Source organism: Peromyscus californicus, unplaced genomic scaffold (genome assembly GCF_007827085.1).
Source record: "Peromyscus californicus insignis strain IS unplaced genomic scaffold, ASM782708v3 Scaffold_11__1_contigs__length_118956290, whole genome shotgun sequence".
In the NCBI taxonomy this organism is placed as follows: Eukaryota; Metazoa; Chordata; class Mammalia; order Rodentia; family Cricetidae; genus Peromyscus; species Peromyscus californicus.
Window position 1 is genome coordinate 11,053,332 of NW_026294402.1, and position 26,570 is coordinate 11,079,901.

Below are 26,570 nucleotides of genomic sequence, written 5' to 3' on the forward strand. Positions count from 1 at the left end.
CCAATTCTGATTACCTCTCAGTCTCCCCATATTCTCCTCTCACACCTGCAGAACCTCCTCAAAGAAAAATGTAAAATATCAACCAAACAAACCAAAACAAAGCAAACAAACAAACAACAATAAAGAACCAAAACAAAAGACCGACGCTTCACTCCTCCGTCTTTGCAGGCTCTCCAACCGCTCTTCATTCGTCTTGGTGGCACTGGGAGTTGTGGTGTGTCACACAGTACACCCTTTTGTCCCATCTGCTTTACTTGCAAATGTTCATTGCAATGAGTCACTGATCTGGTTCAAGGTCTCTGGTTTCTGGTTCACCAATGCCACTGGATCCTCACTGAAACTCCTCTGGGATGTCCCATGGCTGCCCCAGTCATGGAGGTCCTGTTTGTATCGCTCCACAGGACTCCAGCAGGTCCTTGATGGGGTAGATGTTAGGGTGGGCCAACCCACAGACTGGCTGTGGGCCTGAGTAGTAGCTGAGTTGGTCAGTCCAGACCACTGGGGCGGTCCCCTCAGGTGGGCATGGTAGGCAGAGCCAGCTTCCCTATGTCCAATCTCCCTCGCCCCGGTGAGGGTGGGGCCGTCTCTCCTGAGTGCAGGGGCCAGCTCTCCTGTGAGGGTCGGGGTCAGCTCTCCTGTGAGGGTCGGGGCCAGCTTTCCTGTGAGGGTCGGGGCCAGCTCTCCTGTGTGGGTCGGGGTCAGCTCTCCTGTGAGGGTTGGGGCCAGCTCTCTTGCTGCGGTGTCCAGCAAGAGGCAGGGTCAGCCTTCCCAGGGCCAGTGAAGTGTGGGGATAGCTCAGCATGGCCCTCTGATTCTGTCATGAATGGTTTCTATGGCCCGCTGAGGTGACACGGGCCACAGACATCAACCCAGACATGGCTCTCAGCAGCAGCGTGGGTCTGGATGACACCATGGCCCCAGGTGGCAGCGTAGGCCACCCACACCAGCGTGGCTCTGGTGGCAGCATGGCCCCTCACCTCCTATTCTTTCAGGGTTGGATCAGGATCACATATCCACACCCCGAGAGCAGGCTAGAAATGGTGCTACTTACTATTCTTGCTGTGACCAAATGTATGTTAAAAAATGACTTAAAAAAGGCTTTAGTTTAGCTCATGGTTTCAAGGAAGAATCCACACAATGGGAAAAGTGTGTGGCTAGCGCAGCCCTTGGTTGGCAGCAGGAGTTCAAGGCTGCTCACACATCTGGACAGGTCCAGAAGCAGAGAAAGGGGGAGTTCTAGAGGAATCAGCCGGCTTTCTTTTTTACTCATTAATTATATATATTTGGCTTTTTTGTTGTTTTTGTTTTGTTTTGTTTTGTTTTTGTTTGTTTTTTTGTTTTTCGAGACAGGGTTTCTCTGTGTAGCTTTGCGCCCTGGATCTCGCTCTGTAGACCAGGCTGGCCTTGAACTCACAAAGATCCACCTGCCTCTGCCTCCCAAGTGTTGGGATTAAAGGTGTGTGCCACCACCGCCCGGCTGATATTTGGCTTTTTGAAGCAGGATCTCACTGTGCAGCCCTGGCTGTCCTAGAACTCACTATATAGACTAGACTGACTTCAAACTCATAGAGATCTGTAGTTTTTTTTGTTTGTTTGTTTTGTTTTGTTTTTCTCTTTGGAAGCCCACCACCCAGCTCCCAAATAAATACACTTATTCTTATTTATAAATGTCCGACCTTAGCTTGGCTTATTTCTAGCCAGCTTTTTCTAATTTGAATTATCCTGTTCTCTTTAACTACATTTGCCTCTGGGCTTTTTACCTTTCTTTATTCTATATATCTTTCTTGCTTGCTCCATGGTTTGCTGGGTGGCTGGCCCCCTGGCATCCTCCTTTTCTCGCTCCTCACTCCTCTCAAGCCTAGATTTCTTCTCCTATTTATTCTCTCTGCTTGGTGGCCCCACCTATTTCTTTCTCCTGCCTTGCTATTGATCATTCAGCTCTTTATTAGACCAATCAGGTGTTTTAGGCAGGCAAGGTAACACAGCTTCACAGAGTTAAACAAATACAGCATAAAAGAATGCAACACATTTTTGTATCATTAAACAAATAGTCCACAGCATAAACGAATGTAACACATCTTAAACTAATATTCCACAACAGAGATCCAACTGCCTCTGCCTCCCCTGTGCTGGGGTTAAAGGTGTGCACCACCACACCTGGCTAAAAATATCTTATTATTGTGTACATACACAGCATGAGTGTGGACAACTGTCGGGAGTCAGTCCTCTCCTTCCACACTGAGCTCTAAGGCGGGGACTCAGCTTGTCGGGCCATGTGACCACGGCTTTCACTCTCTGACTGTGTCTCATGCCGCCCTCTGATCATTTTTATTCATTCCAAGATCCCCTGGCATGGCGTGGTGCTGCCCAGGTTTGGAATAGATCTTCTTCCATCTGGAAATAGCCCCACTGACACACCCACAGTTGTAAATCACCAATGCTCTAGATACTTTGTATTACAATCAAGTTGACATGAAGATTGATCGTCATAGGAGCCTTCTTCTTTGGAAGCAGGGATGCCTAGTTTTCCGAGGCACTTTGTAGATTCCTTTCCCCTTGCCTGGCTCCCCTACTAAGTCCATCACTGTCTGAGGAAGGAAGTTGTGTTTTAAGGAAGACCTGCTGAGTGTGCAGCACAGAATCACTGGGAAGGAGTCTTAGCTAAATGTCTGCAACAGAGTCTTGACAAACACTTCTGTGGTTTCTTTCCTTAAAGATCTCTCCCCACTGTTCTAATAGCTCTTATGACATTTGGACTAGATCAGGAGTCCTACCGCCTAAGAAAGGAGGGTGTCAACACCACCTCAAAGAAATGACTGCAGAGCAGAGGTGAAGGACGGCAGCGTACAAAGTGGAGCCCTTTCCAGTAGAAGAAAGGCGGGGGTTACGGCAGTGCAGGAAGAGAGAGAGGGCGGGAGGGAGAGGAGAGAGGAGAGAGGAGAGGGGTGTAGAAGGAACTGAGGAAGGGAGGAGAGGGGAAAGAGAGAGAGAGAATATCCTTAAAGTATGCCCTCTTCTCCAAAGCCTAAAGGGGCAGGAGGTAGTCACCTGGAGGCAGGTTGGAATATTCTAGAATGTCCAAGCTGGGCTCTCCCTTTTCAGAAATGTGTTGAGTTGACTGCAAGCTCCAGAGAGAGGCACTCCTGTCCCGGGAGTGGCAGGGGAGTAGAAAGCAGAAAAGATTGAGCCAGGGACTGCTTAACTGTCACTCAGACATTCCTGCTGTGTGCCAGGCATTCTGTCCGTACTGATTTCTGGTGGTCCCTGACTTTATTATAAACAGCACTGGTCCATTTTCTGGAAAGCAGACAGAAAGCACAGGAAGAATTGTGTGGGGAACAGCTCCTTCCTGAGACACGGCCCAAGCCTGGGAAGTTCAGCCATTCGGCTGGCTGCATCAAGTCAAATAGATCATTTCTCCTTAGGCACGGGGCTGATGGGCGTAAACGAGTGAATCTCCCGTGCAGCAGGCCGCCACTGTTCTTCAGCAGAACACAGAGTGCACCTGGGAGAGAGCGGCGCTTATGCGGAGCAATTACCCTCTTTGTGCAGGAAATAGGGATGCAGATGGAAGGCGTGGGGCAGAAATCGCGGTCTGAGTGATGAGCACCCGGCAGTCAGCCATTTAGCTATTAATTCATTAAGCACGGGTACTTACACCCACCAAGGATGGAGGTGGCAGTAAAACCGAAAAGGTACTGTCGTTTTTCTCAAAGAGCTGATGATTAAGTTCTGGGGAGTTGAGAGATATGAGCACCTGCTGCGTGGTGTGACAGGCGTGGAGAGGAGGGGGGGTTATCCTGTCCCAGCAGTGAAAGGCTCCCAAGCCAGTGGACCTGGCTTGCCCCTCATCTCCTCGCAAGGCACCCAGCATCAGGTCTGCTTACTGCAACTGAGCTTTCCAGAGTGAGGATCACCCCCACTTTAGACTCAAGGTGCCAGTCCCAGCACCCCCAGGCCACCTGCCACCTACACCTGTGTCTGCCTGCCTGGCCACAGTTTCAGGCTTGGACAGCTTGATAAAAGCACCGCACAGAACTCAAGGAGGGTCTCCACTCCCTAGATATGCTTTTGTATGTGCTAGTGTGTGAGCATATAGGTGTCCACATGTATGTATCCACACGCCTGTGCATACGTGCGAATTGTGTGGAGGTGTATATGTGTGAGTACATGTGCACAGGTGTGCCCAGGGACCCACCTGTCTGCCTCCCCACTACTGGGATTACACGTGTGTACCACCTTGCCCAGTCTTTAAAATGTGGGTTCTGGGGATTGAACTTGGGTTCTCATGCTTGCAAGGTGAACATTTTACTGACTGAGCTATCTCCCCAGCCCATTATTACAACAGATATGCAGTGTGAGGCTGAAGAAAGACACAGAGCTTCTGTGTCCTGTCCTTGGGGAGTCAGGGTGTCACCCTCCCAGCACATCAACCTATTCACAGGCCGAGAAGCTCCACGGAGCTGCCTTGTACAGACCTGCCATTAGGATTTCAGAATGCTTGTTAGTAGGCATGATGCACTTTACTAGCATGAAGAAAGCACTCCTGAGGAAATTCTGTGGGTTTTAGAGTCTCTGTGGCATGCTCCAGGCAGAGGCGGAGACAGATACTTCACTCAGCACATCTTGATTTAAAACATCAGGCCGAATGTCAGAAGTTAGACATCTGTGTCAATCACCAGCTTCCCATGTGACTTTGGGATGCTGTCAGCTCTGACTTGAGCCATCTCTTTCTCTCTGCAAAGCAGGGACTGTCACTTCTACCATCAGAGCCATTAAAAACCCAGGCTTGGGTGAAACGAACCTATCGTGTTGATGAGGAGCTGGATGAGCAAAGATTCATTAGACCCAGGTCAGCACTGGCAGAGAGCTGATTGCTGGGAGGATGGTCAGTCAGGAGCAGGAAAGGCCATGGATTGGGATGCTTGGTTTGAAACTCAGTGGCCACCTACCGGGGACACTTTTGTCAGGTCACTCAACCATCCTGACTATGATTTTTAATCTATAGACTGAAGAGCTGAGACCTTGAAGCCAGTGGCCAACGCTGCTTGTTGGCCAAGATAATGTTCTGAGAGATAGAGGAAACCCAGAGATGCTGGGTTGACCTGGGAATTGAAGTCCTCATTTTATATGAATGACTTTTAGTGGATTTGCTGCTGTTCATCTGAACCTGTTCTGATAGGTGCTTTCTATAAGTCTGCCATTCTAACCATTAAACAGACTCCCGCCTTTGGGGAATAGAAGCAGATGTGTATGGGCACTTTGCATGCTCTCTTGAAGGCTCTGCCACTCAGGCACCTTGGAACTATGAGTCTCCCAACCACTCTAGCTTGGTAACTCTTCGTTCATCAGTGGGGACCACAATACCAACCTTTGAGGCCTGTGGTTACAATGCACGCTAATGTGTGCTGATGTTTTGCAGACAGAGGTTAATTTATAGACATCTGCTTCTAAACAACTGGCTTTGCAAAATAGGAGAGGGTGTTATCTCCGTACTGTACTCGGCTCTCATTTCAGTGAGAGATTTTTGCAGAGCAAATGAGTCACATTCTAGCCAAGGACAAACAGCTCTTAATGCTGTTTATGTAATTATCTTCCCTTGTTCCTTTGCTTATTTCCTCCTATTGTGGTATTGCATGGTCCTCCAGATAGGAAATCGTTTGCCCCATCTGACGAATTGATTTTAAAACACGGTAAGCGCCAACAAATCAGGAATTACTGGAAAAGCAAAGAGGTTGTTTTACCGTCAAGGAATCTCAGAAAACTGTGGAAGGGAGAATGGCCCTATCCCCACCATCAGGAGTCCACCATAGCTGTGCCTCGAGTCTCCACTGCTATGGTAACCCAGCAGACATCATAGCTTTCTCTTGATGGGTCTCCTCTGTTACGGTAGCACTCTGACCTCCAAAGAGGTAACTCTAAAATCTTCAAGAGATGGGCTCTAACTGGGGAATCTAGGGATCTAGGAGAGATTTGTGTCTGGACTGGAGTGTCAGTCAAACTCCTACATATAGCCCAAGCAAGGGTGCCCATCCAGGAAGAGAGGAGTCAGAACTCCCTTTCAGCATCTCTGGCTGGAGAACCAAGGACATTTATGGTCTTTGGTGTCCTTGCTCCTACGCTGTCTTGCTAATTTCTGTCTCTGTTTTCATCACTAAGATGACTACAGAACGTGGTGACTCTACATCCCTGTCAGAGACCCTGAACTGAAGATCAGCTAAACCACATTCTGATTTCTGACCCAGAGAAAATGTACCATAATAAATGGTTTAAGTCACTAACAGTTAGGGATACTTTGTTATCCGATGCTATGGCTGACTGTACCCTCCAAAACCATGAGAAATCTGTGTCACCCAAGTGGGAAGCTGCGCGCAGCTCTGTACTTCCAGTCCCAGGGTGATGATGCCAGTTCCTTTCCTCTCTGGTCCCCTGCAGGCCCGCACCCAGAGAGCCAGACCAATCACATAAGACACCCCACTTTTCACCACCCTGCCTCCGACTTACCCAGCAAACTCCAATCAGAGCATGCTGAAGTGGTCCCCATAGCCTTGTCTGTGAATGGTGAGACTTTCCACTTTTACCTAACTCTGCATCTCTGCCGACTGGCAAGGAGTGGCTGGGGCCCTTGCAGCCTCTTTGTTCTCCTTTGCCCCTAGGGTGGGGGATCTTTGTTTCCACCCAGAGTTGGAAAGCTTCTTGCTGGTCATTTTAGAAGGACAAAGCCTGCTTCTTACCTGAGCCTTCATTTGACCCAATGGGGAGAGCGGAGGGGGGCTGTGGAGTGAGGTAACCTGTCCTTTTTGCTGAAAGCTGAGTGCTCAAAAGAGAAGCATGGGTTCAGAATGAAACTATAACCCTCTCTCTTGTTAGACAGTGAGAGAAAATGCTGGGTTGTAACCTGAGTGGTGTCTGCCACCACCTTCTAAGAAGCAGTCCCAGAGAAGAAACTAACTTCTCCACAGTGAGGAAACGGAGAACATGGCTCCTCTGGGTGGTAAAGTGTGTTCTATCTCAGATGCTGTTGGCATCACGGGCAGCTCAGAGTGGGATCTGAATCCTGCTGTCATTTCCTCCCAGCGTTCTACGTCTCAAGTCTCTGCTCCCATCGTGTTTCCTAGCAGAGCCACAGATGGTAAAACCACTTCTGCCAAGCCAGAGAAAGCGGCTGAAGTCATCATGGCCTGAAGTCACGACAGCACAATGCTCAGCCAGGGTATGAGGGAGGGATTACCCCAAGGGAGGCTCAGGCAGGGGTATTTAGTGCTCGGGAAGAGAGGAAGATAACAACAGAAAAGCATCTGAAGGTCTGGATAATAAGCTTCATTTTATTCCAAAGACAAACTAGATCAATGATTGATTAATTAATATCATCCATTTCCAACCCGTGTGGCTTTGGGGTGTGTATCAGCTACTTGTCCGTGGCTCTGACAAAGTACCTGAGAAAAACAATTGAAGGAAGGAAGGAAGGAAGGAAGGAAGGAAGGAAGGAAGGAAGGAAGGAAGGGTTGATTTGGCTCAGAGTTTAAGGGTGCAGTCAACCATGGCAGGGAAGGTGAGGTGCCTGGTCATGTGGGGTTCCCTGCAGGCTTTCTTGACTGGCAGGGAAATGGTCCATGAAGAGACAGGAGTGAAACTCAGTTCAGCCCGACTTAGGTACCGATACTGGTCAAGACTTTGAGAGTCTGACACCAGTTTGTTTATTTTAGTCATGTTTAAGCACAGCACAATTTTGGGGGAAAAAGGTTTTCTGATAACAAGTAACTCTGTCCCATGAGTACAACAAAGCTTAAGATATGTTTGTATTGAAACTCTTTATAAAGTGTATGTGGGCTGGATGGTGGTGGCACATGCCTTTAATCCCAGTATTGGTCTACAGTGAGGCCAGTGCTGGTCTACAGAGGGAGTTCCAGGATAGCCAGAGCTACACAGAGAAACCCTGTTTCAAAAAAATCAAAAAATTAAAGAAAATAAAAGTACATCTGGCTTCTTCCATAAAGATGGGTTCTGTTGATTCAGAAACAGTACTCAGGATAAGGTCCAGGGAGAATGACTAAGGTGAACATGCCTGTGGGAGTCAGGATTGGCCTCGTCCTAGGATATTATAGAAACCACTTAAGGTGTTTGAGAGTACAAGTGATACGTCATAAGGATGGGTTTAATGTACTTAGAAGCTATGCTCAAGATTTAGGATGAAAGGGTCTGGGATAAACAGACATAACATTCTGGGGGACATGAGCAGAGCCTGGCTCAGCAGGTAGCAAAGGATTACCAGGTTGTAACAACCCCCCACCCCACACACCATTCTGGAGAGATAAGCAGTGTGTTTAACATGTCCTGGCTTCTCCAGTGATTGTCTGGAGACAAGGACCTTTTTGCCCTCCACATGGTCACATTGCACCAGTCAGGAAGAAGAGAGAGTAGGCTGAAGTTCAGTATCTAGATACTGTCAAGTGGATCAATACTAACCACCACAAGGAGGGAAGATGGACTTAGGCAAGAAGACAGGAATAAGGTGTTCAGCAGGTCTCATCTGCCTGGCTGGGGAACTGACTTCATTACAGACAAGATGGTGAGAAGGATGTGTTCTTAGAAGAGTGGTCCTGTTGGAGAGGAAGTGCCATGGAGGCCTCCTCTTCCTGGCATTCAATTAGCATGATTTGTGGGATAGAAAGAGGAACAGCTGCCCCTCATTGCGTGAGCCGGTGACTCTGACCTGTGTATTGTCCTGTTTGCTTGCCTTATCATCTCCTGCAGCTCTGACAGAGGTACTGTGAGTGGAGTGCTGTTTTCTAAAACAGAAGGAGCACAGATGGGCAGAAATGCTGTGTGTGAAAATTCTCAGCATGGAGTAGATGCACCATGAAATGTGGTAGGCTCAGGACTCAGGACCCAAGACATGATGTGGAAAGAAATCCCGCCAATGGCTACAGCCTTTCCTTATCAGCGCTCTGGGAGTGGTAGTGGAGCTCAATGATGTGTAGAAAATACTTCTGGCTGTACGTTTTGGGAACAGGAGAGAGGCGCTGCAGACATCGTTTTCCCTTTCTTATAGAAGGGACCCATGATCTTCCCCCAGGGTCTCTGTCTGTACTCCACTTGCCTCCCTCTTCCCATGTCTCTTTGTTGAAAGAACTCAGAAGGAATGTAGAAGACAAGGCAATTTTGTTGCAGAGTACAGCAGACTTGCAAGGGGAGAGAGTGGATAATGGCCAGAGTCCCCTGACCCATCTGCATTCTAAACAGGTCTTATACTTCTCTCTAGAGTTCCTAGAACCATCAGTTTTTCCTGAAGGACTTTGTCTTTTCCCAGTGACTGACAGTCTGGATTGTGTCTTAAGGAAGTCAGTAATATATCTTGTTCTATATAGGAAAGCCTTCTGCTAGCAGGCACATCTAACCTGCAGCCCATGGGCCACATGTACCTACAGACAGCTATGAATGTAGCCCAACACAGACTCTTAAAGTTGCTTAAAGCATTATGATGTTTACTGGCTTTTTATTTTGTAACCTGATTGAGTGTTTTTTAAAAAAATATTTTATTTTTTATTTTTAAATGTGCACCTGTGTGTGGTTTTGTGCATGTGAGTGCAGTACCTGAGGAAGCCAGAAGGCGGCATTGTTGGAAGAGGCCTGAGGTGGTGTTGGAAACCAAACTCCCATTCTCTGCTTGACTGTGAACTTAGTAGGTGACAGTGTTGTGTAAAGCTCAAGGCAAGCGTTTGGCCACAGCTGTGTGTAGGGTTTCTGGATCCAGCCTTAGAGAGTTATCCATTAGTGACTTTTAGGGCCACTCATGGTGTCCCACCTCTTTCTGGGGCCAGAGATCCATTCTTCTGACTAGCCATTATAATCTTTCTGCTCCAGTCCTTTGAGTATAAGGAAGTGGACCACTCCCAGTGTCCTCCAAGCCCGCTAACATCTAGCCAATCACTGGACACTCCTGTTTTCTTTCTACTTGGTCAGATTCGGCTTTTCAGAGTTCAGAGCTCTGTTCTCCTGAATAATAATTCATGTTTCATGCTCTATGTTATTGAAAGGGTGCTGGTTAAAATCATTACACTAAAAAAAAATATATTGGTAAGTACTCTCAGCTTCCCTGAGCTAGGAAATGGGCTTTGAACATAGTGATTAATGAACCCCCTGCACCCCACAACTTCCTGCAGCCATTGTGACACTCTTAGGGGTTGGAAGGAGGGGGCTACACATGGCTTATGTCCACAGAGGATTAACTGAACTGAGCTATTAGAGAAATCAGCCCCTTTTGCCTGTCTGTTCAGGTCTCTGATCTGACCCAGCTCCCTGAGGCTTTTGGCTATGGCACCAGATTCTAGCCTAGGAAAAATTGCTCCTCCCTCATACAGCCTGTCACTGAATGGGAGTAATCACAGCCTGCTAAGTACAAGGCCCTTCCTGCCTGAAGCAGTCAGAGGGCCTGAGGCCATCAGCTCACAACCAGCAGCTGCTCTAGCTTCCACTGCCAGCCACAGCCTTCATCTCTGTGGACAGATGTGAGGCTCACAGAGGCGGCAACAATTTAAGCTCCTTTGTTTTTTTCTGCTGTTAGTCCCAACTTTTAGGTTCTGTATAAAGTGTTCTTACCCTGAAGATAATCCTCTCAGGTTTCTGAATCTCACTCTTGCGTGGAGTTTGGTGCTCTGGAAAGTTTATCCTCGCCATATGGCTGAGGAAAGATAAGCTGTCTGGGCTGTGAACTTGGAAAGCTGGTCATGAAGACCAGCTGCCCAGACCCTACGCCATGACCAGAAAGCTCCCAAGGGCCGAGAGTTTTGAGCATCTAAGCTCAGCAGATGGCCAAAACCTGGTGCTGATTGAGTCAGAGATTTATGTCTGAAGCATTTTATTCTGAGACTGCTTTTGAATATTTCCTGTCTTTGTCTGTTTCCATAGAAAAAACATCATGTCCCCTCTAACCTGTGCTCAACCCCGGACTCATCCTCTGCCCATCTTCTGTTCCCTTTCTTCACCTGCACTAGGACTCCCCATTTGCCCAAGAACACACCCCAGAACTGGCTCCTCTTCACCCTCCTGGGGTCCCTGAGCTCCTTTTCAAGCAGATGCCTTGTCTATAGTTCTTGAAGTGTTTTTTAAAAAATGTTTTCTTACATTTTTATACTATCTTTCATTAAAATATCAATTTCCAAGGGCAGGAATCCTGCCTGCTTCCTCACCCGGCCACTTGAGACAAGATGTAGTAAAGACACTGGGAGAAGATGCACTCAGTGTGCCTATACGGGAAGAGCAGAGGGGTCTAGTCACACCTCTCGACCAAGTCCACCATGGGAGTCCTGACACGAGGTTTAGGTTTACACAGACAGCCAGAGGTATGCATACCACGACGTCATGGTCAAGTAGTCATCCCACATACTTGTCTCTGCTCCGAACTTCCCTACAAGGTGGTCTGCTAAGTTGTCGGAACTGTGGGACCTCTCTTTCCAGGAGCCAAGTTCCTCCTCTGACTGGCACCAGACTCCAGCATGTTTCTTCTCCCAGCATGCTATTCCTAGGGAAATTCCACCAGTGTCAGTAGTCTGAGAGACAAAGGGATAGACACAAGGGTTTCTTCAGAAGATCTTCATTCCCGTCCCACAAGTAGCAAGAACTAGACAAAGAACTGTAAACTGCCCTATTTCTTAATTATTTGTGTGGGTGGGGATGAATGTATGAGCACATGTATGTGGGCATGTATACATGTGAGAATATAGGGAGGCCAGAAAAAAACTGTTTGGGGTCCCTCTGAGAGAGGATTAAAGGTGTTTGTAAAGTGTCTGGCTTGTTATGTGGGTGATGGGGCATGAATTCTGGTCCCCATGATTGTGTGGTGAGTGCTCATGATCATTGGGCCATTTCTCTAGCCCCTACCCTAGTTTTTAAATCCATGATTCAAATTAGGACCAAGTTATAAAACCCAAATATTATTCTACCCAGTCATATGGACTCCAAGCACCCCATGTCCAGCGTCCTCTGCCAATGGCACCCATTTCGGGGAGACCCAAAGCCTTCTTTCCTGCCTTTCGTTATCTGCCAAAATGCAAGCCATAATAGCTGTAGATAGTGTGCCCTGAACAAACAGCCTTTGCTGGGACTCATCGGAGTGGTCCTTGTTCCTCTCCATGCTCTAAAGCGGAGTCTTCCAGTGGACAGCCCCACCCCACATCTAGACTTTCCCAGCAGTATATAAACAAACAGCCATGTAGGAAACCAACCCAGCTATACAAAGTTAATCCAGCCTCACTCGTAAATGTAGACAGATAGCCAAAGTCACCAGACTTGGCAAACCAGCTGTGCACGGAAAACATCAGAGAACAGAACAGAGTGACCTTGGGGGGGAAGTGCATCTTTTAGAGACTGGAGACAAGCGTTTGAAAAAATTTTAATTAGATCTTCAGCAAGACTTGAGAAGATATTACACCCACAAAACCCAAAACAGCAGGCTGTGAAAAACAAGGGAATGGAAAGCATCTCTTGGAAATAATTAAAAATGGATTGCTGAAATAAAAAAGATTGGAAGATGAATTCAAGAAACCATCAGCACAGAGTGTAAAAAGGTAGTCTGAATGTATAGCAGAGGAGAAAAACCAGTTTAAAAATTAACTTTGTATAGATAAATGGTTGTGAGTGGGTATTTCTCAGTCATACTCCTGGAGTAGAAGGTGGGGTGGCTGGGGCTCTGAGCTGTGTATCAGAAGTCGCTTGGGCCCATATGTGTTAGCTCTGGTCAAAATAATTTGAAACTCAACAATTCACTTCTCTTTTTATGAAACTTGCCACTTGTCCCAAAAGCAAAAGGGGGCAGGAATCTGTCTCCCTTGCCACCATGCGCTCTCCCAGGTTCACCCAACTGCACCTCTACCCGTGTCCCCTTATGGACTTCAGTTCTACTTCATGCCACTGTGGGACAGGCTGGTCGGTGTAGATCTAGAGCCTGGGGCCAGCTGGAGATGGGAGTCAGTTGGAGATGGGAGTCAGTTGGAGATGGGGATCAGCTGGAGATGGGGATCAGCTGGAGATGGGGGGTCAGCTGGAGATGGGGGGGGTCAGCTGGAAATGGGGGTCAGAAGGGGGGGTTGATAGTGTAGGCTAAAGTTGTGGAATCAGATGGAACTTTGGGGTCTGCTGGCGCTGGGAGTTAGACCTGGCTGGTTTCAAACACACTAATCAGAAAAACAGACAAGGGCCACACATCAAGGCTTCCATGAGACTCAAATGAAAGAGCTGATGAGTTGCATCCTTAGAGCCCTTCCTCCACGGAAGGCCGATGGATTCTGACTATTTAACAGAAGGAGCCCCGTTTTAACTCGACTTTGGCGAGTTTTACACTTCTAACTAAAAACACTTTAAATCATTAAGCTCTTGACTGTATGAGCAAAACACCCTCAGATTCCATTACCCATGGTCCTCCATTCTAAAGAGAAAGATGGGGGTGGGGGTGTTCCTGTATTGTATAGTGGCTAACTTCAAACTTGCAGCAATTCTCCTGCCTCAGACTCCTTGGCGCATGCCGCCATGCCCGGCTCCCGGTGTGTCATTTTGAAGGTGTGTGTACTGATTGATTTATAAGCCACGGCAGCTCTGTTCCTTGTGGCCTCTGCCTTGGAGCCTCAGTGGGATTTGAGAACTTTCTCTTTTTGTTGGAATTCAAGCCTTGCTTTGGTGAGGCGCTCTCAGTGCTCATCTAGTTGGCTCCTTTCTTCTAGACATCTTATATACAAGTTTGTCCCCATTGTTGCTGCCAGCTGTCCCCTCCTCCCGACTCTGAGCTCCACACTTGGTTTTGCGATTCTGGCGTTCTCCTGGGGACACATTTGTTTCATGAATAAGCGAGCGCAGGAAGAATGCCGGCTGAGTCTGTTGATGAGCAGAGTTTGTGTCAGGCAAGAATCAGCATCCTTGAGAAAATCACCTCCTCTGTCCCTCTGTCACATGTGTGACAGGGAAGTCACCATCTAGTGCTGGGGGAGGGTCGGCTTCTGGCTCTGGGAGATTCCTGGTGTACAGATGGTGCTGTGAGCCCACTGTCAGCAAAGACTTGAAGCCAGTGGCCCTTCCACAGTTTAAATCTGTGCTTCTGTCTCAGTCTGTTGGATAGTACTCCTTCCGTGATCTAGTAAATGGACCCCTGGCTTTCCTCATCTCCTTTTCTGTAAATTAAATCGTCTGATCCAATGCCTCACTCGTCTCCATAGGGGGAAAAATTCAAAGCAGTCTTACATGAAGATGAAAAGAATTATCAAGACCAAAAGAATTCTCAGGTGTTACAGAGCAAGTGGAAAGGCCTCGGGGTTGGGGATTTAGCTCAGTGGTAGAGTGTGTGCCTCGCAAGTGTAAGGCCCTCGGTTTGGTCCTCAACTGGGGGAGAAGACAGTATCAGAAAGCGGGAAAGTCAGCTCAGAGCTCAAGGGTCCAGAATTCAAGACTACAGCGCCGTGGCAGTGGGGAAGAGGAAGAGGGGCCGGGATGGGCACGGTTGGAAGGGTGCTGCCTGGCGTGTAGGAGCCCTGGTAGCTCCTGGCACAGCATGAAACCAGGGGCAGTGGCGAAAGTGTATAATCCCAGCTACAGGAAGGTGGAGGCAGGGCCAGAAGATGAAGGCCATCTAGTTCCAGGCTAACCTGGGATACAGGAGAGTCTTTTTCAAGAAAGGGAAGGGGAGGGACGGAGAGAAGGGATGGACATGGACACACACACACACACACACACACACAGAGAGAGAGAGAGAGAGAGAGAGAGAGAGAGAGAGAGAGAGAGAGAGAGAGAAATATTCCAAATGGCCAATTAATATTAAAAATTCTCACCCCCATTAGTAATCGAGGAAATTAAAATCTCAATGAGAACAAATCAGCTCCCTCTTTATTCATCTTGGGTTGGTACCAATGGGACTAGAACAGAGTGCCACATGAAGAGGAAAGTTTCCCTGTCATTTTATTGAGGGTACCATGATAGGACAGTCACTTGGCTGTCAACATTGTCTCTATCACAAAAAAAGATGGATGTAGACATAAGAAGTGCCTGGAATCCTATAGTAGTGCTCATTCCTAAAGGCAGGAGAAACAAGTCACCTTAGACTGCTGAGTACCAGCTGCCATCCAGGCCAGCGGAGGCAGAGCCAGACAGTGGAGGGGACCCCGTGTAGCATGGGAAGTTCAGGCCTGCTCTTAACCTGAACAGCCTGAGGGAGGAGATAGCCATGGCCCAGAAGGATCAAGGATGTGGGTAGGAAAGGGGACCCTCAGGAATGGAGCAGCAGGTACAGAGAGAAGGCTGAGAGGGTGTAAGAAAGCTCCTGGGCCGAGGCAGAGCTGGCGAAGTAGAGGGCCACTTCCACGTTGGGGTTGCCCTGGGTGGGCTCAAACCACTTCTGCAGACACCGTCCACTATTCCTGCGCTCAGGACTGGCCTTGAATGTGTGGCTCCAAATCTTCTCACAGAGATCAGCAGGGGTGGGGAAGTAATGTGGGAAAGGGCGGCAGGGCGCCTGGACTGGGCAGCGGTTCTTCCCTGTGGAGGTTGAGGATGGTCTCCTACCTTCCCATTGCCCAGTCCCTTTCATGTCCCCCCATCTTAGGGGGTAGAAGGGGGTTTGCATCCTCACCCAGTTGGCGGGTCCACTCACCTTGACTCCAGTCCCAGCCACTGTTCCAGTCGGATTTGCACGTGTAAGATGACTGGCAGTCCTTCCACCATTCCTCACAATCCTCCCGGCACAGTGGCACACCCCAAACCCGCTCTTCCTGCCTGTCCGGGACCACCTGCATGCAGAGAGAGGGAGAGATCTAATCTTTTATAAAGTCCTTAAGTACTTTCTCTGTGCGTGCACGTGTGCACATCCTGTAAGTGCAAGGGAATGTGTGTGTGCCTGAGTGGAGGTCAGAGGACAGCCTCAAGTGTTGCTCTGAAGGCGCTATCCATGTTGGTTTAGAGGCAGAGCCTCTCACTGGCCCGGAGCTCACGAAGCAGCCTAGGCTGCCTGGCTGGCAAGCCCCAGGGACCCACCTGTCTCTGCCTCGGCATGCTGAGGTTACAACAGCTCACCTCCACGCCTGGCTTTTTCATATGGGTTCTGAGGATTGAACTCGGGTTCTCACGTTTGTGTGGCAAGTGCTTTACCAACTGAGCCGTCTCCTAGCCCTAGGTACTTTTATTATTATTATTATTATTATTATTATTATTATTATTATTATTATTTATTAGTTGTTATTATTATTGGATAAGTGAGAACCACGAAGCTGGGTGGCTATTTGCCAGGCTATACAGTTTGTAAGTAGAGGAGATGGAATCCACACTCAGATGCATCTCATCCACCCAGCCTCATCCTACTGGCCACATCAGATGTGCTATCCTTCAGGGACAGAGACAGCTTCCTCTTCGTCCCTTTCCCAGGCCTCTGGCTCTGCTCTTCTCTCTAGAGGGACAGCATCTCCTGTTCCCACTTGACTCCTGTAGATGCCGGCCTAGGATTAGTGGAGGGGCATGGAACGGGTCTGCCCCCTGTCTCCTTACCGGCTGGATCCAAGGCTCCAGGTTGGGGGAACACTCGTGAAAGCAGATGGCCTGGATGAAGTGCTTGTGACAGGCCGGGGTCAGCAGTCCACAGTGCGTCATGCTGAAGTTAAAGAACGAGGACTCCTCCAGGTGGGCTTCCCAGCTTGTGGCGAGTGTGCAGCAGGCACTGGCCCGCCAGGGCATGCACTGAGGGGGAGGGAAAAGGCAGAGGGTAAGAGGCTGAGGTTCAGGGTCCTGGGCAGAAGGGTGTCAGGAGAGGGGACACCATGAGCACCTCTGTAGAGGAGAGACCCTGGGATCCGTCACCATGCACCGGAAGAACAGGAGGCACCTGCCCACTGACCCACTCCCCTTTTCTTCCTGCCACAGAACACAGCTTCCTGATGTCAGCTCCGGGGAGGTAACACATCCAGGAGAGCAAACAGAAGGAAGTCCCCGGGAGATGCAGGCGCCTGGGTTATGAGGAAGGGTAGGGAGGGACTTAGAGCTGGGATGTCCCTCCCCCTGTAATTGCCATCAGGAGACTGCCAAGTAAACAAACGAAGTGCTGTGTCTGGCCGGCACATGCTGGCAGGAAGGCTTGCACTGACCCATGGTTAGCCAACAGAGCCTCTGTGATCACCACATGGCCTGTTTCCCAAATGGCTAGAGCAGCTCAGCAGCAAAATCCTGGATAAGAAACACAAACTAAGGAAGTAAATGATCAGGGCTGATGGGGTACAGAGACCACCTGCCTGTATTCCTTCTCTAATAAGTCTAAGAAGCCACCTCAGTCCCTGGGCCAGTTCTGGTCCCTGTACCTCCAAGAAGAGCTTGTCTTCTGGGCCAGGTTCTCGCTTGTGGTGCTTGTCATTCATGCAGATGTTGACCGGCTTATCCCCTGCCAAGGTGGGCATGACTGTCCACAATCCCAAGAGCATCTGCCACCATTGTGCCATGACCTGCTGCAGAGAGGAGCCTGTGATAGGCATCCACCCCAATCCCTCCACAACACCAGGCACTGAAGATGGAGTAGGGGCTCCAAGGCTCCCTTAGGTTGCTGGAACATTCTGGCTGCTCCTAGAACCTTCTGTGTAGAGCAGCACCAGAGAATGTCAAGGCAAGTAGAATAATACTTGGATCTGACACCCCACTGCCAACCATTGCAGAGATGCAGAAACCAAACCGAGCAACAAGGGGAAAGAAAGGAAAATGGAAACAGCAGCTCTGAAGAGGAGGGCAGGTGGGGAATGGTCCCAACCATGCACCACTCAGTGATGCACGGACTGGGAGTATAGAGCTTCAGTCCCAGCCCACAGCCAGCCTCTTGGCCAAGTAACCAATTCCCAGTAAGCAGATTCTCCTGTGACCAAAGGGCATGGTGGGGTGGCCACGCAAGCCTTATCCATGAAGTGCCAACTCTGGTTCTATTCCCTAGGAAGGGTTCACACAGGCCCACGGCTCCTCAGAGTATCTCATGCCCACCCTGTCCCTCCAACTAGAGTCCTCTCCTTAGAGCAGCAGCTCACTTCAGCCAGCCCCAGTCTGTCTCAAAGCCACCCTAAGCATCAGGTTGGGCCAGCCAATGTTAGGAACCCTGCTGGCCTCTCGGAGCCGGGGGCGGGGGGGGGGGGGGGCATCCAGGCATGAGGATGTGAGGCGCCTTCTCCTCTAAGCCCTCACCCTAGCACAGGAACAGGGAGGCTGGCCTGTACCTTGATGCCTGCTGATTATTACATTCCCAGTTCTCTTCTAGGTTGTACTAACAGTGTGGGGGGTGGGGTGGGGGTGGACAGAGAGATCCCCCTCTGCCAAAGCGAAGGATCACCCTGCTTCTGGAATGCCTCATTCAGCCCTCACCACCCAGGACCGCACAGCTGCTCTGTCCTCTAGGCCTGGTGGAAACCTGCCCTAGGCATAGGCAAGGCTAGCCTGAGTTGAGCACCTCAGACATCCTAGGGATTGGAGACCCAGACTCCACTGCAGAGCCCATCATCAAGTCTAAGCCCAAGGCATTTTCCCCACAGCGCCAGCTCCACGTCTGCATAGAGAACAGACGTTCTCAGACTAGGAAGGCAGGATGGAGAGAGGAAGACGCCAGCCCCTTTGGCATTCTCTTCAGACTTACTTCCAAGGCAGGGCCCTCCTGCTGCTCCTTCCGGCCTGACAGAGGCGAGCAGGCTGAGGGCACCCCACCTGCTGCCCTTTTAGCACCTTCCGTTTCTATGAGATGCAGGTGCAGGGAGCAGCAACGGCCGGAGCTGAGCAGCCTCAGCCTCCACGCATCCAAGAGTTGGTCTCGTAGAGAAACAAGACATCCCTGCCCCAGAGATCCCTGCAGTCAGTGGTAAGTTCAACTCTCAGCACTGCCTCTAACCGGTGAGAACTGGGGATAACCTAGATTCTCTGTTTGCCGTTCCGTAGTGAGAGCAGTTGACAGGGACTGTGGAAAGGGAGGTCATGAGAAGGTCTTGGCACAGGGAAGTCCTAACATCTTTCATCCTCATCTTCTGCTCTCTGAAGCTCTCTTCCTCACCCATGTTCTGTTCCCCCGTCCCTTCCTCCACTCAGCCACTGGTGCCCCGAGTGACAGTGTCCTCTCACAGCAGCAGGAGCCAGCTCCACAGCACACAGGATGCAAACAGGCGGAGTTTTGGAGAACCAAAGATTTAAGCACCAAAGCTAAAACAAAAGCCACCTCTCAGCACGCACAGGGACAGCCTGCATTTGCACACAGAGCATGGTCTGTGACCTCTGCTCCAAAGGTCCCGGTGGAGGCCATGCCCATATCTTTGTTTGTTTCTTATGTTCTGTCTCCAAAGGAGAAGTAGCCAAAGTCACTGAAGCTTTATCCTAAATAAATAAAATAAAAACAAATGTGTTTTCCACCGAGGAAGACAAAATACAGCCCATGGTGTTCAGCTTCCAGTCAGTATATAAAGCATATTAATCATGTGTGGGGATTGGTGGGGGTGGCATTTTCCACACCTGGGTACTGGGTACTGAGCATCCGAAAAGACTAGTCATGGAACTGAAGGCTAAGGCATTGACACACAGCCTAACTTACTGCCTGAAATAATCCCCCAAATGGGCACTCTTTTTCAAAGGCAGGGGAAACTGAGGCTCAGAGAATGAACTGGGATCTGAACTAGGCTTGTTTGACTTCATAGCTCATGCTTATGGACCAGGTGAGTGGGATAGCTCCAGGATTGAGGAGTAGGAACCATCCAGGTCTCAATCTTCTTTAAAAAAAAAAAAAGTTAAATGCCACAGTCAGATTGTGTACGTGTGGGAGGTGTGTGCTGGTTTTTTTGGGGAGGGGAGGGGACAGTGTGGTCACCAACCCAACTTTCACATACTGTCTTCAGCAGAGCTGAGAGTCCCTTCCTGAAGTCAGACACCATATGGAAAGGCATTTCTGCCATGTGGGTCTCTTTGTATCGGTGTCCACAGGGACAGTAGAGGCAGGTACTGGTGTCCTGTTCTTCATAGACACCCAGGGAGCAGCAAGCCTTGACAAGTAAGAGATTGGTGTTGAATGTTCAGTTTTAAATGGCTGTAGATGTGACAAGAGCCAAAATCCAGAAATGAGTCACACATGTCATTACTGAAATGGAAAACTGTCCTCCACAGGGCGGAGAGAGGGACAAAGAGGAACTGGCTAGCCACCTCCAGGACAAAGCTGTAGGAAATGAGTCGAAATTACAGCCAGCGCAGATGCAGGCGGAGGGAGGGAGGGACAACTGTAGAGGCTGCCTTTCAAGAGGGCCATCAGCCCCGACATCTGTCCCTGGAGAAGTAGTTTGAGGTCCTTGAGCAGAGCTCATTTTGCCTTATTGTGGCTGAGTCTTCCAGAGAAATCTGTTTTCTAACCGAAGGCTGCTAAATCAGGGCTGGCTGTGGATGGAGCTGCTTGAAACAGATAAAAACAACAACAGAATGATTGAACGGCCAGGGGAAGAGGTGTGGTGGGTTCCGGCTGTTCTGAAGGATGTGGGGAGGAGGAGGACGGCGTATGAAATGACCTGAAGTCTCTCTCCTTTGGGGTCACAGGGAACGCTGGATGGTGATGACTGTCCTGTCCTCCCACCCTTTATCAGGTCCTCCAAAGCAGTGAGTTTGAAGACAGAAAAAGCCCTCCCGAAGACTTGAAGTCAGAGGCAGTGGCAAGGCCTGTCGGGAACTCAGGGTTCTCACTCCTGAACATCCTCCTCATCCTCTAAATAGTTAAAGCTCTTTTACAAGTTTGTAACTTGGGCGGAGGAACAGTACACCACTCACTCTCCTTTGTCCATCCAAATGCTGTGGGGTTGACTAACCCTCCTGAGTACCTCTGCTTCCCCTGCAGCTGGGGTCAGGCTTCCCCCTGCAGCTGGGGTCAGGCTTCCCCTGCAGCTGGGGTCAGGCTTCCCCCTGCAGCTGGGGTCAGGCTTGGGTACTCCAAACCGACTCCCTGGTTCCCCCCATGCAACAGCTAGAAGGATAAAACTCCCCAGGGCTTTATTACAAAATCTTCCAAACATAAGGGAAGTTGAGAGGATTGCACAATGAGTACTCACCTACCACTTTGATTTTACGCATTCCGTTTTCCTTGGGGGCGGTGGAATTTTTGAGCCAACCCATGCATCTTGTTCTTGAGGGATTGGTCCCATGAGCATCTCAAAGCAGGAAATCAGTGTACTTCCGAGTAATTCAAGCACATCCCTAGTCAGAGTCGAATATCTCTCACAATTTTTTCTTTTATCTAGAATGATACTTAAAAAATGTAAAGATGGTTTCCATTCTCTCATATTTAAAATCTTTGTATACATTAAGGTAAGTCTCCATGGTACATGGGCCTTTTTCAATCTGGTCCCAATTTTCTTTTCTATTCTAATCCATGGTCGTTTTTTTCTTTTTAAAAATTTTTAAATTTATTATTGTGTTTGTGTGTGATGTGGATGGGTGTGGCATATGTGGATGTGTGTTTAGGTCAGAGAACAACTTTGTAAAGTCGGTTCTCACCTTCCACCTCTACTTGGGTTGTCAGACTTCATGGCAAACACTTGTATCCTCCCAGCCATCCTGCCAGGCCCCAGTCCTTTCCTTTCCCCACATTCCAGAGTATTCGATTATTCTAAATCTGTAACTACCCTGCTGTGGAAAGGTGGCTCCTTGTCAAGGCTCACTCTCTCACAGCCCACTCAACCTCAGTGTCTGCGGACCCCCTCTTAGTTCTGGCTCCCAGAAGGGACAGCTTGCCCCCGCCAGCCAGGAAGCTCCAGGCTCTCTGTGGGTGGGGGAGATGCTCTCTTGGGTCTGCTGTCTCCTTCTGCAGCTCTGTTCTCACAGCTGCCCTCTGCCACCATGAACACCGACCACAGCCTCCCCACCTCTTCTGGACATAGTCTGGCAGACAAGCCTGACCTAGAGTGGACCGTCCATAATGATGCTTCTTTAGAAAAACAGCAGCAACACTGATTCAGACAGTTCCCTGGTTTAATGTCCCACCCGCCTCCTTCTCCTCTCTCCCTCCATCCCTCTCCCCTTCTTCGCAGTCTGAACCACCCTCTCAGCCAGCCTCTCCCCTCAGCTTAAAATGATCTCTCCTGTCTTCTCCCTCCCTCTTTCCCATCTTTTTCATACAATTCAAACTATGAGACAACTTATTTCCTCAATTTGTTTGAAGTGCTAAGGATGCACTGAGAGCCTTTCTGTGTTCCGCCACTGAGCTGTGCCCCAGGCTCCTTTGTCTGTTCTCCAGCTTTTCAGTCCTGTCTCCTTCCCGTCCTTCTCTGCTCCCGCTCTTCCCTCTCCTTTCCCCCAGTTCATCATGACTACTCTCTCTCACCTCCCCTGCCCTCCCCCTTCTCCTCCTCCTTCCTCTGTTGTATTTTTCTCCCTCGCTCCACCCCACACTCTCGTTCTCCGATGATGCCTGAGATTTCTGCTGTTTAACGCTGGCCCTCTCACCACCACTTGAAAACAGCTGCTGTTTAGGTCTAATCACAAAGCGGAAATGAGTGTGAAGCCTACCAGGTACTGGAGAGCGTCGGAGTGGAGGGATGCCAGATAGAAAATATCAAGTTCTAATGGAAAGACGGGCTGAAAATTAGACACATGAGCCGTCTCTGCTGCATTCACACCCGGCCACGCTGGTTCTCCACACCGGTCATGACAATAGGGTTCAGATGGTGTCTGTGGTGTGTAGTCCGTCCCAGCATCCCACCCGGGACTACCTTTGACCCCATACCTTCATCTGTCCCTGGAATATCTTCCTCTCCTAACCCTGCTTCTAAAGCCGTGCTTGTTCACCCTGGCCCCTCTAGACCTCTCTCGGTGGCTTTTGACTAAGGTAATCCCCCTGCCTCATCTTTGATTCACAGGGCTCTATATTCTTCTATCCACATCTCAGCATTTTTGTTCCTTGAGAAGCCCCATTTTCTCCCATGAACCTGTTCTTGACTGTCCCAGGGCCTCTTCCTTTCTCTCTGGACCATCTGACCTCCAGCACGGCTTCTTTGATTTTCTGTGTATGGGTGCCTAAGCCACACTCTCCATTCCTGGCCCGTAGTATTTCATGTTCCAAGATGTCTAGTGACATTTCACTCTTCTCCCAGCTCCTCACACCCAACTGCTCTCAGCTTCCCACTCAATCTTCTTTCTCGTGCTAATGGGACCCCTTCCTCTAGTCCCCTGGGCCAGGAGCCTATAGATACCATGGAGTCCTCTTCTCCCACTGTATGTTAGTGTTTTAATGTAACACGTAAGGCTCTTCTTGGTCCATCCCCTGGTTGCTATGGAAACATCCCCTCCCTTCCCATTCCCATCCTATGCATTCATGATGCTGCTCTCTGAATGAACCACCATTCTCTGCCTTTGCCCCTGCAAGGCTGTCTGCCAAGAAGACCCGACCCTGCTTCTTCACCAGTTGGTTGCCCTGCAGGGCTCCATTCTGGTGCCCTACTCTTCAGAAAGTCGGCTTTTGTCCCTCGCTAATGCAGACCTCCTCTGTGGATACCCTGGACATTCTGTATTTGTTATAGCATTGCATTTGTTACAAGATAGTGCATCTCCAGCATACTTACAATGTCCTTTTTCAGACTTTGAGTCCCTTGACGGGGAGGACTTGTCCTGTCCTTCTGTCCCCAGCTGCTAGCATAGTTCTTGGTACATAGAAGGCCTTTAAATGTTTGAACAAATGAGTACGTGCAAGGCGCCTGTTGCAACAGGCCACAGGGCTCCAGCCCAAGTCTGTGGCCAGTGTTCTCTCCACATAGGTTAGTTTTCAGCAGAGGTTCTGTTCCGCCACTTCAGTATACTCAAAATTAAAATGTGTTTGGACAGGGTACTAACGCATCAGTGGCACCACTGAAACATTTTCCCCTTTCCCCAGGGACCTTGAACCATTCCTACACTTGTGATGTCAGATAGGAATGATTTCAAATGGGTGCAGCATATGCAGCCCAGTGGCCCCGTGGCCACTGGGGGCCTGCCGCTTATCACCTCCACACCCGACCTCTACTCACCCTCTCTTCTATCGAAGGAACCTGAGCTGATGTTGATTTTAGCTTTAGGATCAAAGCCACAGCCACGTCCTTCTAGTGTGAGGAGACAGGAACCCACACTGCAGCTACATGGGACTGTCTTTGACGCCTGCACTGGAGCCTCACTCATGTGCTTCCTTCCTTGTCCTAGGTGTCCCCACACATTTTTTTACAGTTGACTCCTTATTGCCAGGACTCAGTTGGAGAGACCCACGTTTGAGTGAGGAGTCCCTCCTGACACTCCTGTGCCCCTCAGTGTTACCTTTATCATGAACCCGCCACTCTGCTCTTAAACAGCACAGGTGGACATGCTCCCCTCTGGGCTCTGCTCTCCTGGGCAGTAGACAGCTTAACAAGCAACTTCACCTGTGTAAACACAGTGGGGTTGTTAACTGAACAAGAGACTGTTTTGTGCAGAAGATCCTATGACTCTTTTTTTTTTTAAGCCAAGAAGCTACCAGCAAAAATTCTCGGAAAGCCAAACTTTTGTATTTGGCCACAGTAAGTGGTGTGTGTGTGTGTGTGTGTGTGTGTGTGTGTGTGTGTGTGTGTGTGAGAGAGAGAGAGAGAGAGAGAGAGACAGACAGACAGACAGACAGACAGAGACAGAGACAGAGAGACTACAGACTTCCTGCTTTTTGGTTTTAAGTGCTTGTCTGTCTGTCCTCACCTTCTCAGTGCGCCATGAACCCCGTCCCTGGAAGGAGCTATTGGGTTCATCTTCCCCACAGCTCAGCAGATGCAACCTGGGACTCATTTTTCCTCTTAGGCACATTCATGATTTCAAGTCTGAAGAATGGAATTAGTTTACATTTCATGGGTAAGAAAGTAAATATATACCTTTTCAGATTTGTTTTTATTCTTTGTGTCTCTGTTATGCATTGAAAATGACAGGGAAATTTCACAATGTATTTTGTAGTTTATGGGAATAAAATGGTAAAGAATAATTTTTAAATTTACATTCATTGATTGATTGATTGTGTGTGTGCACATGTACACATACCACAGTGTGAGTGTGGAGGTCAGAGAACAACCTGCAAGGAGTTGGTTGGTTCTTGCTTTCCGTCATGCGGGTTGCAGGGAGCGAACTCAGCTCATCAGGTTTGTTGGCGAGCACAGATGACAGGCTAGCCGGAGACGAACTCGCTAAGAGACTGTGGGTAAATCACCCTGGAGAGCAATCATTAAGTAGTTTCCATTCCTAGAAAAGTGAGTCTTATGATCCTAGACCCTGCAGTGGCATCTTTTGAGACCTGAAACTCTTGAGTAGCTCTTTGTTTTTATGAGACTTAAAATGCCAGAAAATGTGAATGGTTATAAATATTCAATGACTCCAGTTTACAAAGCTAGACTTTTCACTCGCTGAGTATCCCTTATATTTGAATTGAAGAGTCTGTGTTTCTGCTCAAAGCCAGTGGGATGTCTGGTTACCACGGATACTGGGCATAAGAGGCTCCATTGAGTCATTTCGCTGAACTATTCTTGAAGACAAAGCATGGGCACATATCTGCAGCTATGTGGGAAGTCTTTCACCTTCTAAATTTTCTGGCATGGTGGTGTGCTTTGAATCTGGTATTTGTCTGATGAAACCATTGCTACAAATGGGTGAAAGTGTCCTTTGGAGGGAGCAAGGCTGTGGTTGTCCAAACACCTTTGCCTTACCCATGTCAGGCACAAAGGGAAGGTGACTGAGATGTCTCAAGTGTCTGTCCACTTCTAGGTCCTATACCAAACCTTGGGCAAGTCTCAGGTCCTTGCCTGTCTGCTTGCTGGGGGTAAAGATTATGTCATATTTGAATGATATGTGGTGTGTACAACATAGTACTGATTGGTACTGTGATTACTGCATGAAGGGATGTGCTAACAACCCTGCAGAAGAATTATAAATGCATTTCATAGGTGGCCTTGGAGAGGTGAAAGAAGTTGATAAGTTTTTAGTAATGGTTAACTTGCTATCATAGTGTTTATGATATGAGACATCAGAGGAAAGGGTGCCATCATGGGTCTGTGTGTCTTTCCTGATAAGGGGCCAGTGCATTCCCCAATGTATACTGGGTTATTGTGTCATGCTAACTGGAAATATCCCTTGGTTGTCTTTATTTGGATATTAAATATGGCTTAAGGAGCAGTATGTGCTCTAATGATTTATGAATTTGTCTAGACTTTTGTCCCATTTTAAAATTAAACAGTATTGTGGATGTTTACTATGAGATATTTTGTGTGTTGTTAATTTAGTCATGAATAATGGAATGAGGATTTGGTCTAAATATCTCCATAAAATTCATATTCTCCATATTCTGTATTAAATGGGGAAATGTGCATCAAATTCTCCTTGAGCATTTAAAACTTATGATCACTTCTTTTATTTTTTGAGATTATAATAATTATATCATTCTCTCCTTCCCTTTCTTCCCTCCAAACCTTTCCATATATGTCTCCTTGCTCTTTTAAGATTCATGGTCTCTTTTTTCATTAATTACTGTTGTATACGAACATATTTATACATCTATGTCCATATCTACATAAGTAGGCATAGATATAGAT

The 26,570-nt window shown here is 48.6% G+C and overlaps 1 protein-coding gene and 1 long non-coding RNA gene across 6 annotated transcripts in view; one reads left to right on the forward strand and one right to left on the reverse strand.

Moving 5' to 3' along the window:
* The window catches only part of LOC128119284 (uncharacterized), a 70,868-nt gene that overhangs the window by 8,840 nt on the left and 35,458 nt on the right, over positions 1-26,570 (forward strand). The window lies entirely within an intron of this gene.
* Izumo1r (IZUMO1 receptor, JUNO) lies at positions 11,847-23,804 on the reverse strand. 5 transcript variants are annotated; one of them, XM_052752650.1, is made up of 7 exons: positions 22,516-23,803; positions 21,060-21,204; positions 18,629-20,409; positions 17,322-17,465; positions 16,519-16,707; positions 15,632-15,767; positions 11,847-14,647 (listed from the first exon to the last, which is right to left on the reverse strand). In XM_052752650.1, exons 4-7 carry the CDS (start codon positions 17,457-17,459, stop codon positions 14,364-14,366), a joined length of 747 nt encoding a protein of 248 aa, XP_052608610.1. In that variant the 5' UTR covers positions 17,460-17,465; positions 18,629-20,409; positions 21,060-21,204; positions 22,516-23,803; the 3' UTR covers positions 11,847-14,363. The 5 variants fall into 5 exon arrangements, with proteins under 5 accessions (XP_052608610.1, XP_052608593.1, XP_052608601.1 ...); XM_052752633.1 differs by having other exon boundaries at positions 21,060-21,255; XM_052752641.1 differs by lacking the exon at positions 18,629-20,409 and having other exon boundaries at positions 21,060-21,255; positions 22,516-23,804.

Coding starts and splice junctions, on each gene's coding strand:
- Izumo1r (XM_052752614.1), bottom strand. CDS start 17,492: ATGCCTATCACAGGCTCCTCTCTGCAGCAGGTCATGGCACAATGGTGG. Junction 15,768..16,518: donor TGGAGCCTTGGATCCAGCCG/GTAAGGAGACAG, acceptor CTCTGCATGCAG/GTGGTCCCGGACAGGCAGGA. Junction 14,648..15,631: donor TGGCTGGGACTGGAGTCAAG/GTGAGTGGACCC, acceptor TTCTTGAAAAAG/ACTCTCCTGTATCCCAGGTT.